General features: G+C 42.6%; 1 protein-coding gene across 1 annotated transcript; it reads left to right on the plus strand.

Annotated features, from left to right (window-relative positions):
- The first annotated feature begins 638 nt into the window (after positions 1–638).
- LOC133760930 (cyclin-dependent kinase 1-like) lies at positions 639–1,662 on the plus strand. The gene has a single exon (XM_062193511.1). It carries the CDS (start codon positions 662–664, stop codon positions 1,553–1,555), a length of 894 nt encoding a protein of 297 aa, XP_062049495.1. The 5' UTR covers positions 639–661; the 3' UTR covers positions 1,556–1,662.
- The last annotated feature ends 9,821 nt before the right edge of the window (positions 1,663–11,483 follow it).

Genomic DNA, 11,483 nt, shown 5'->3' on the forward strand with positions numbered 1-11,483 from the left:
AGGATTATTCAGAAGTAATCAGAAGCAAATCCATGAACTAAAGAAATCAATACATGACATGAAAGAAAATTTTTCTCATAAAATTGAGATTTTAAAGAGAAATCAAAACAAAATATTGGAAATGAAGAATTCAATATAACAAATAAAAAAAAAAAAGCTGTGAAAAGCCTTACCAACAGAATCAGTGAGGCAGAAGAAAGAATATCTGAGTTAGAAGAGAATCTGAAAATTTTACAGTTAGACCAAAAAAACGAAGAAATTAGAAAACTAAATAATAGTGTTGGAGATATGGAGATATATGAGATACTATCAAGCAGACCAACATACAGGTCTTGGGAGTTCCTGAAGGCATGCAGAAAATGGATTAGAAGGCCTTCTTAGTGAAATAATTACAGAAAACTTCTCTAATTTGGAGAAAGAAAGGGATATTCAAGTATAGGAAGCACATAGAACTCCTAATAGACATGACCAGAAAAGCTCTTCACCACAACCCATTGTAGTGAAACTTCACAGTAAAACATATAGAAAAGATTCTAAAAATATGCATGAAAGAAATGTCAGATTACTTTCAGAGGATTTCCAATTAGACTCCCAGCTGACTTCTCATCAAAAACCCTATTAGCGGGCTCTGGCAAGGATCTACCATACCTACTGATTAACTATGGAGGATTATACCAAAATCGAGAAAATTGGAGAAGGTACCTATGGAGTTGTATATAAGGGTAGACACAAAACTACAGGCCAAGTGGTAGCCATGAAGAAAATCAGACTAGAAAGTGAAGAGAAAGGTGTTCCTAGTACTGCAATTCAGGAAATTTCTCTATTAAAAGAACTTCGTCATCCAAATATAGTCAGTCTTCAAGATGTGCTTATGCAAGATTCCAGGTTATATCTCATCTTTGAATTCCTTTCCATGGATCTCAAGAAATACTTGGATTCAGTCCCTCCTGGTCGGTTCATGGATTCTTCGCTTGTTAAGAGTTACTTATACCAGATCCTACAGGGGATTGTGTTTTGTCACTCTAGAAGAGTTTTTCATAGAGATTTAAAACCTCAAAATCTATTGATTGATGACAAAGGAACTATTAAACTGGCTGATTTTGGCCTTGCCAGAGCTTTTGGAATACCTATTAGAGTGTATACACATGAGGTAGTAACACTCTGGTATAGATCTCCAGAAGTATTGCTGGGGTCAGCTCGTTACTCGACTCCAGTTGACATTTGGAGTATAGTCACCATATTTGCAGAATTAGCAACTAAGAAACCACTTTTCCATGGAGATTCAGAAATTGATCAGCTTTTCCGGATTTTCAGAGCCTTGGGCACACCCAATAACGAAGTGTGGCCAGAAGTGGAATCCTTACAGGACTATAAGAATAGATTTCCCAAGTGGAAACCAGGAAGCTTGGCATCTCATGTCAAAAATTTGGATGAAAATGGCTTGGATTTGCTCTCGAAAATGTTAGTCTATGATCCTGCCAAACGGATTTCTGGCACAATGGCACTAAATCATCCATATTTTAATGATTTGGACACTCAGATTAAGAAGATATAGCTCTTTGACAAAGTTTCCACATTGCTACACCAAGAATGAATAGTTGTATTTTTACTGTTAACTCTATTTTTGTCTTGTATATTTTTCTTTTCTTTGTTGTAAAACTTAAGCTGTTCTTCTTATTTCAAAACTGTAACTTAAAAATGTAAATATTGTTCTATATGAATTTAAATGTAATTCTGTATGTGTGTGTAGATCTTTCTGTAACAACTTTTTGTTACTATAACAAAACAATAAATCTAATATTGATGTCAGGAAAAAAAACCCCTATTAGCTAGGAGAGAATGGCCAGATATATTCCAAGTCTTAAGATAAAAAAAAAGCTGTCAATCCCAATAATCATACCCTGCAAAGCTCTTATTTATGAATGAAGGTGAAATAAAGACCTTCCATAACAAACAGAAATTGAAAGAATTTGTCACACTTCTCCAGCCTTACAAAAGATGCTTGAGGATGTGCTACACACAGAAACACAGAAACATGGTCATCACATCACTAAAAGAAAAGGCAGAAAATCTCTCAGTAAAAGTACAAAGGAAACCCAAAGTAAACAATAGGAATATTCATGGAAAAATGGCAGGGCCGTTGTTACTTATCAATAGTCACCTTGAATATAAATGGTTTCAGCTCTCCAGTTAAAAGATACAGACTGGTTGAATGCATTAAAAAAACAGAACCCATCTATTTTCTGCCTACAAGAAACACATCTCGCCAACTACAATACATGCAGACTGAAAGTGAAAGGATGGAAAAAGATATTCCATGTTAACAGAAACCAAAAAAGAGCTGATATAGCCATCCTAATATTAGAAAAATAGACTTTATCACAAAAATTTCAAAGAGACAAAAGAAGGGCACTGTGTAATGATTAAGGGATCTATTCAACAGGAAGATATAACTGTAATAAATGTATAAGTACCTAATTACAGGTCACCGGGCTATGTAAAAGAAATGTTAATGGATCAAAAAGGAGGCAGAGACTCCCATACAATAATAGTGGGGGACTTCAGTACCCCACTCTCAGCAATGGATAAATCAACCAGACAGAAAATCACCAAGGAAACAACAGTTAATTGACACATAGACAAAATGGACCTAACAGATATCCACAGAACTTTTCCTCCAAAGTTGCAGAATACACGTTCTTCTCACCAGTACATAGAGCTTTCTCTAGGATAGACAACAAGCCAGGCCGTGAAGCAAGTCTCAGCAAATTCAAAATAATTGAAATCATTCCATGCATCTTCATTGACCACAATGGAATAAAGATGGAAATCAACAACTTAAGAATCTCTAGAACATATGCAAACACATGGAGACTGGACAACATGCTCCTAATGAACAGTGGGTCATAGAAGAAATCAAAAAAGAAATTTAGGCCAGCGCCATGGCTCACCAGGCTAATCCTCCACCTGCAGTGCTGGCACTCCGAGTTCTTGTCCCGATTGGGGCACTGGTTCTGTCCTGGTTGCTCCTCTTCCAATCCAGCTCTCTGCTGTGGCCCGGGAAGGCAGTGAAGGATGGCCCAAGTGCTTGGGCCCTGCACCTGCATGGGGACCAAGAAGAAGCACCTGGTTCCTGGCTTCGGATTGGTGCAGCGCACCGGCCGTGGCAGCCATCTTGGGGGGTTAAACAATGGAAGGGAGACCTTTCTCTCTGTATCTCTCTCTCTCTCACTGTCTAACTCTGCCTGTCCAATAAAAAAAAAAAGTGTGCTCATTATTTTGTTATTGCCAATTGCAATGATTTGTACAACACTAGCCTAAGAGTTTGAAGATTGAGATTTTATTTATTTTATTTGAAAAGAACTTTGAGCCAGCGCCGTGGCTTAACAGGCTAATCCTCCGCCTTGCAGCGCTGGCACACCAGGTTCTAGTCCTGGTTGGGGCGCCGGATTCTATCCCGGTTGCCCCTCTTCCAGGCCAGCTCTCTGCTATGGCCCGGGAAGGCAGTGGAGGATGGCCCAAGTGCTTGGGCCCTGCACCCGCATGGGAGACCAGGAGAAGCACCTGGCTCCTGGCTTCGGATCAGCAAGATGTGCTGGCCACAGCGGCCATTGGAGGGTGAATCAATGGCAAAAAGGAAGACCTTTCTCTCTCTCTCTCTCTCTCTCTCTCTCTGTCTCTCTCTCTCACTATCCACTCTGCCTGTAAAAAAAAAAAAATTTTGAGAGACACAGAGAGAGAGATTGAGAGAGAATTTTTATCCAGTGATTCACTCCCCAAATAGCTACAATGGTGGCTAGACCACACTGAAGTTAGAAGCCCAGAACTCCAGCCAGATCTGCCATATGGGTGGCAAGGGCCCAAGTAGTTGGGCCACCATCTGCTGATCTTCTTTGCATTAGCAGGAAGCTGAATCAGAATTGAAACAGCGGGGACTTGACCTCTGATATGGGATGCAGGTATCTCAAGCAGAGGCTTAAGGCACAGCACCATAGCTCCAGCTCCACATGCTACAGCCTTTGGGAGAATAGAGCCACTGTCCCCCACAGTTGGGCAGGTGTGGGGAACAAGGTGTATTGTTAGAGGGAGGATAAATACCCCTGCTCTTCTCATCCTCTGATCTTCTCATCTTCTGTTTCCTCCCATTTGCTGAGCGTTGGAGCAGAGGAACATGATATATCTGGTCCATAAGCAAAATGGTGCTCAGTAGATCTGGAAAGTCTAATGGAAATAATTAGGGCTAACCATTTACAGAACTAGAAATATAACTCTAAAAATTTTTAAAAAATTAAATTAAGGATAATTTTCTGTGAAATTTCTTGAAGGCAAAGCCATTTTCATCTCTGACTTAGCAGAGTGTTTGGCATATCAAAGAGAGGCTCAACAAACATTAGGAGATTGATTAAGTGAGTAAATGAACACACATGATGGGGAGGGGGATAGGAAGTAGGGTATCATAAAGATAAATGGTGCAAGGAGTTGGAAAAAATGTTTTTTTGAGCTTAAGATAAACCCTGGAAGTGTTTTTAAATTCTCTGATATGAGCTGGTTTTCTTGTGGTTTGCTGTTTCTGCTAAAAAGCAGAACACATAAAATATTCTGATTAGTTGTGGGTTATTACTTAGGTTCCAACTAATGTTTTATATATAAATCTAAATTACTATTCTTCCTCCATTCCATTTCCCTTTTTTGTCTGGTCAGATCCCTGTGGGAGGGAATAGCATTCCTGTGGTGGGTAAAATAATCTCTATGGAAATTACTCAAAATGCAGTTTCTATAAACACTATGTGAAGATATGATTTATTTCTGGGTTCAGTCCTCATGCATGCATCTTCTCCCTATTTATCATCAAGGCCTCTGTTTGCCAGCATATCTGTCAGGCATGCTGTCCAATATCAGTTGTGCATCAAAGAGGGTACATTTCCATTATTAGGAGGGCTGAGGCAATGGGAAGCAAAAGAAGATACTGTTCCAGGAGCCCCTGAGTGCACTGTAAAGAACATTGAACTTTATTCCCAGGCCCAGCTCTGCCATGATGAGCAAAGACACACTGGGAAGTCCTTTACTTGTGAGCCTGCTTTGTTATCTGAAAAAAAAAAGAAAAAGAAAAAGACATGGTTGACCATATGGTTCTCAAGGTTCCTTCCTGCTCTTAACCATCTAACTTTATGCTCATGCAGATGTTGCATTTTTAACCAATCTCCCAATACTTTGGAAGTACACCTACAGGCTGACAGGCTAAAACTTTATCCTAATCTGATGGACGGTCCCACTGGGATCTAAAGGGTTCTCTGATTATCGCATTTTAAATCTGCGGGACACCAGAAACTGTGTCCTGGGTTTGCTAGTTTTAGAGGAATAGGACCAAATTGTGACTAGCTTGAATGGAGTGTGTTGGTTAAAAAAAATAGTTAGCTAATAAATTTAAGACAGGGAGAATAAAGAATCTTCTACTATGAACACATACATGTGGGAAAGGGATAATTTGAAAGCTAGCATCAGCAGAAAGGCAGTGTAAGGGCTGGGGAAGGCAGGAAGATGGGGGAGAGTAGAGATGGGGCAGGGGAGGAAGAAGAAGAAAGGGAGGAGGGGAGAGGAGAAGAAGGAGAGGGAGGAGAAGAGAGGGAGGAAGAGAAGGAGGAAGAGGCGGCAAAGGCAGCAGAAAACCACTTGGTTATAAAAGTTGTCAGGGCAAGGTACAGTCATTGTATCCATTGATACTACTCGCTCACTCAGAGATCATTTAATGCATGCATTCTGCATGCTCATAAAGGTAAAGAATGACAAAGGTCATCTTTGTGTCACCACGAGCACCACACATGGTATTTTTGAAATGTTATTGCAGGGATCTCCTTCTTTTTTAAAACCTCAAAGGCAAATGCAATTCAAAAGCCAGCATTCTTCCTTCCTCCCTCACTTCCTCATTGCCGTCCTTTCCCATGTTTATTGGTCACACTACAGGTGTTAACAGGGTCCTGTTCAATACTTGGATCCCACCACAGAGAAGCAGGGGAAGTTTCTTCCTTCTTTCCTTCCTCCCTCCCTTCCTCCATCCCTTCCTCCCTCTCTTTCTTCCTTCTTTCCTTCCTTCCTTTTTTTTTTGACAGGCAGAGTGGATAGTGAGAGAGAGAGAGAGAGAGAGAGAGAGAAAGAAAGGTCTTCCTTTTTGCCATTGATTCACCCTCCAATGGCCGCTGCGGCCGACGCATCTTGCTGATCCGAAGCCAGGAGCCAGGTGCTTCTCCAGGTCTCCCATGCGGGTGCAGGGCCCAAGCACTTGGGCCATCCTCCACTGCCTTCCCAGGCCATAGCAGAGAGCTGGCCTGGAAGAGGGGCAACCAGGATAGAATCCGGCGCCCCGACCAGGACTAGAACCCGGTGTGCCGGCGCCGCAAGGCGGAGGATTAGCCTGTTAAGCCATGGCGCCGGCCACCTTCCTTCCTTTTTTAAGATTTATTTTATTTATTTGAAAGAGTTACAGAGAGAGGTAGAGACAGAGAGAGAGGTTCACTCCCCAGATGGCCGCAATGGCCAGGAGCTTCTTCTGGGTCTCCCACGCGGGTACAGGGGCCCAAGCACTTGGGCCATCTACTACTGCTATTCCAGGTCATAACAGAGAGCTGAATTGGAAGAGGAGCAGCTGGGACTAGAACTGGCACCCATATGGGATGCTGGCACCTCAGGCCAGGGCTTTAACCCACTGTGCCATAGTGCCAGCCCCTCCTTCCTTTCTTTTTAATGATTTTTAAAATTTATTTAAAAGTCAGAGTTAGAGAGAGGGAGAAACAGACAGAAAGAGATTTTCCATCTGCTGGTTCACTCCTCAAATAGCTGCAATGGCCAAAGTTGAGCTCGGCTGAAGCCAGGGGCTAGGAGCTTCATTGGGGTCTACCACGTGGATGGCAAGGGCCCAAACACTTTGGTCATCTTCTGCTGTTTTCCCAGGCCATTAGCAGGGAGCTAGATCGAAAATGGAGCAGCTGGGACATGAACCAGCCCCATATGGGATGCCAGTGTTGCTGGCATAGCAAGCTTCACTTGCTATGACTCACAACACTGGCCCTTGGGAGGTTTATTGTCAACCTACTAAAATACAGCAGGATAGGAGCTATTCTAGAGCACAAACAAGGTCATGTCAACTCAAGCACCCCAGTTTAAAAAATACAAGCAACAGGGCAGCTCAGTCTGAGCCCACAAGGTCCCTGACAGTGAGAATGAGGACACACTTTTCAATTTCCTTTGAACCACATTTATGAGCAGTCCTAGTTTTATTGCTTGTTGGTGACATCACCTTGGAGAGGCTTCCTAAGGGCTCTGGACCTTGATGTTCTCATCTGAAAGTGGGGACAAAGGATAACCAGTTCCACACATCCCCTTATGCCTTTCATGACTAGAGCCTAGGGAGATTACTGACGCCATGAACAGGAGTGTCAAATTGTTAAGTCAGCAACAGAAGTCACTGTGTACTTACATCCCATGTGAGATCTGTCCTTAATGTGTTGTCTAATGTGCAGTGATGCTATAACTAGTACTGAAACAGTATTTTTACACTTTGTGTTTCTGCGTGGGTACAAACTGATGAGATCTTTACTAATTATATACTGAATCGATCTTCTGTATATAAAGATAATTGGAAATGAAAAAAAAAAAACCCTGGTGTCAAATTGGAAATGGCATAGAAAATTAATTAATTTTTTAAAAATATCATGTAGGATCTCTGTCTTTAATGTGCTGTACACTCTTATTTAATGCTATAACTAGTACTCCAACAGTATTTTTTTTCACTTTGTGTTGCTATATGGGGGCAAACTGTTGAAATCATTACCTAATATATACTAAACTGATCTTCTGTATATAAAGAGAATTGAAAATGAATCATGATGTGATTGGAAGGGGAGAGGGAGCGGGAAAGGGGAGGGTTGTGGGTGGGAGGGAAGTTTTGGGAGGGGGAAGCCATTGTAACCCATAAGCTGTACTTTGGAAATTTATATTCATTAAATAAAAGTTTAATAAAAAAATAAAATGAGTATATAGTTAGATCTTGAAAGGGTTACTGAGCAGAATTTTGAATTGGAAAGAGGAACAGGGTGCCCTTAGAAGAGCGAAGTGCATGAACAAAGCATGAAGATGTAAATGCTAATGAGTAAAGACATGAAGGTAAGGAGAGTAAGGACCTAATACATCTCTCTGCATCTACCCTTGCTCCGTTCCACCATTCAGTTCTCCTTCACGCAGCAGATAATTAAAATGCCAACTCATGCCACTCCACTGCCTAAAACCCTCCGGTGGCTCTTCCCTGTCACTTGGCAAAACTCTACAGTCCTTATCAGAACCTGTACAGCCAAAATGATCTGTGTTCTCCAACCTAGCCTCCCACTGCCCTCTGCACATATGGGGGTCTCCTCCCCAGTCCTCAGCATTATCTGTACCTACTGTATTTCACTTTATTTTCCCTTCCTCTAGTATGTAAGCCTCATAAAACAAAGGGTCATTGTCTGCTTTATTCTGAATTTTCAGTGTGCATGGCTAATAACATACTTGTTGAATGAAATTTTCTGTTTTCACATAAGAAAAATGAGATCAAAGAGGCAGAGCAGGGGCTGGCACTGTGGTATAGTGGGCTAAGCCTCCACCCGCAACACGGTCTTCCCATATGGGTGCCATTTCTAGTTCCAGCTGTTCCTCTTCTGATCTAGCTCTCTGATATGGCCTGGGAAAGCAATGGAAGATAGCCCAAGTCCTTGGGCCCCTGTACCCATGTGGGAGACCTGGAGGAAACTCTTGGCTCCTGGCTTAGGATCAGCTCAGCTCCAGCCATTGCAGACATTTGGGCAGTGAACCAGAGCATGGAAGATCTTTCTCTCTGTCTCTCTCTCTGTAACTGTACCTCTCAAATATACAAATAAATAGAACAAGCAAAGCAAACGAGGTCAAACTACTTCTTAGAACTAAGGACAATCTGAACTATTCAGCACATAGATCTTCTCTCTGTCTTCAAGAAATCTCTGCAGACAAAATAATTCTAATCCCCAAAACATGGCTGAAAGAGCTTTGCAGATACAAATAAGTTAAGGATTTTGAGTTGGGGAGATTATCCTGGTTTGTCTAGGTGGGCCCAGTGTAATCTCCAGGAGATGTGAAGGTGAAAATGGGGGTGTGGGACCAGCACTGTGGCAGGTAAAGGCCCCCTACTGCAACTTTGGCATTCCATATGGGCACCAGTTCATGTCCCAGTTGTTCCACTTCCAATCCAGCTCCCTGCTAATAGTCTGGGTAAACAGCAGAAGATGGCCCCTGCCACCCTCATGGACACCCAGATGAAGCTCCTGGTTTCAGCCTGGCCCAGCCCTGGCTGTTGTGACCTTCTGGGGGAGTGAATCAGCAGATGGAAGATCTCTCCCTCTTGCTCGCTCATTCGCTTGCTCTGTCTTTTAAATAAATAAATATTTAAAATGAAGGAAAGAAAACGGTGTGGAAGAAGGAAGGGGGCCACCAGCCAAGGAATGCAATTAGGAAAGGATAGGATGGATTCTCTTCCTAGAGCCTTTACAAGGAATATGACCCAACCAACACTTTGATTTCAGGACTTCTGGCCTCTAGAACTGTAGGAAAATAAATATGTGTCATTTGTAGCCACTAAGTTGTAGTGATTTGTTGGAGCAGCAATAGAAAATTAATGCAAGTTCTGTTCATTGCACCTTAAGATGCTGTGTACCACTGACAACCTTCGCCCTTCCCCTCGTCTGTTGTGATGGAACGCTGCTCGATACTGTGTGTAGTAAGACAATGTGAAGAACACAAATGCTTCACTCAGGAAACTAACAACCAGGGCCAGCATTGTAGCACCACAGGTTAAGCTGCTCCTTGCAACACTAGCAACCCATATTGAAGGGCTGCTTTGACTCCCAGCTACTGTGCTTCTGATCTGGCTTCCTACTAATGTACCTGGGGAAGCAGTGGATGTTGGCCCACGTATTTGGATTCCTACTACCACATGGAGACCAAGGTGGAATTCCTGATCCTGGTTTCAGCCTTGCCTACCCCAGCTATTGCAAGTCTATGAAGAGTGAACCAGAAGGTGGAAGATCTCTCTCTATCTTTCCTTCTCTTTCTGCTGCTCTGCCTTTCAAATAAATAAATCAGTATTGAAAAAGAAAAAAAGCTAACATGCTATCAGAGGAGGAATTTGTGCTTTACTTAAGACTGATTCTTTGAGCCCCAGATGCAGAAACTGGGAGCCTCTATCTAAGAACATGCTTCCAACATTCTAGGGAATTTTCTATCCCTGTGTGTTGCCCAGGCTGTCACATGCTGTCAACAAGCCTGCAGCTGAGGCTCACCTGAGGAGGCATCTCTAAGGCAACCAAGCCTGGGCTGATCTGCTCTGGTAAGACCCAGGTCTCCTTGGCCATTCTTTAGGTGCCTTTTGCTGGTTGCCCTAACTTTGACATTCTTTCCCTTGGCTTCTTCAGTTCTATTAGATTTATTTATTCACTCATTCATTAATTAGCTTAACGTAAATGTTGGTGTACCTGCTTTATCAGAAGGAAAAGGAAGGATACTAAAGGAGAACTTTCAAATATTTGTGTAATTTTTTAAGCAGTGGGATTAAAAGTGTGTGTGTCTCTTTAATTTGAGATATTTTGTGGTTTTTTTTTAATTAAAAAAGATACAAGCATTTACTGAGAACTGCTTTGAGCCAAGCACTATGGTAATCACTAAAGACCAAAGAGAAGTCTTGAGCCCAATGAGAATGAGAAGTGACCAGAGGATTGCCCCACTGAAAGCAAATATCACCAGGGAAAGGAAACAGGGTTTCTGTGAAGATCCAGAGGGCCACTTAACTCTGCCTGGGGGACAGCATTGGGGAGCATAGCTTGAGTGGAGAATCCCAAACGTAACATCTCAATAGAGTGGTCGGATCATTATCAAAGATTGGGCCTTTTGGCCTTGCCGCCTTAGGCCTGGGTTTTTTTTGCTAACTAGAGCCAGCTGTGTGGTGAGTGCCTGTTCCCCTGCCCAGGCATCCCCTTCACTTACTGCCTCTCACGCCCTGGCATGACACAGACATTTTCAGACCCTTTCCCAGGAATCTATTTAGAGCCAGCATCCTGGGCAGCTCATGAGGAGTCATAAGCCCATGATGAGACAAGAGGAGGAACTTGGAAGAAAACATAGCGAGCAAGAACAAAGTCAAGGGGGAAATATGCATGTTTTCATTTCCTTTTCCCAAACAGGATGCTTTCACACCACTTTCTATAATGCAAACAGTATGTTTCTCCTGTACATACTGTGAAGACGTGAAGCCACAAGCTATGTTCTTCAGATGGAGTTAGTGCCCCTCCTGGCATTCCCTCTCCGCCCTGAACTCCCGTATTTCATAGAATCTTTCACACCCTATCCCATCTCCCAGCTGGCTGTGTTCTCTGAGGACCACTAAGAGCAGTGGCCAGCCTTGATTGGGATTGTAGGGTACAAGCCCT

This window comes from Lepus europaeus, chromosome 5 (assembly GCF_033115175.1).
Source record: "Lepus europaeus isolate LE1 chromosome 5, mLepTim1.pri, whole genome shotgun sequence".
NCBI lineage: Eukaryota > Metazoa > Chordata > Mammalia > Lagomorpha > Leporidae > Lepus > Lepus europaeus.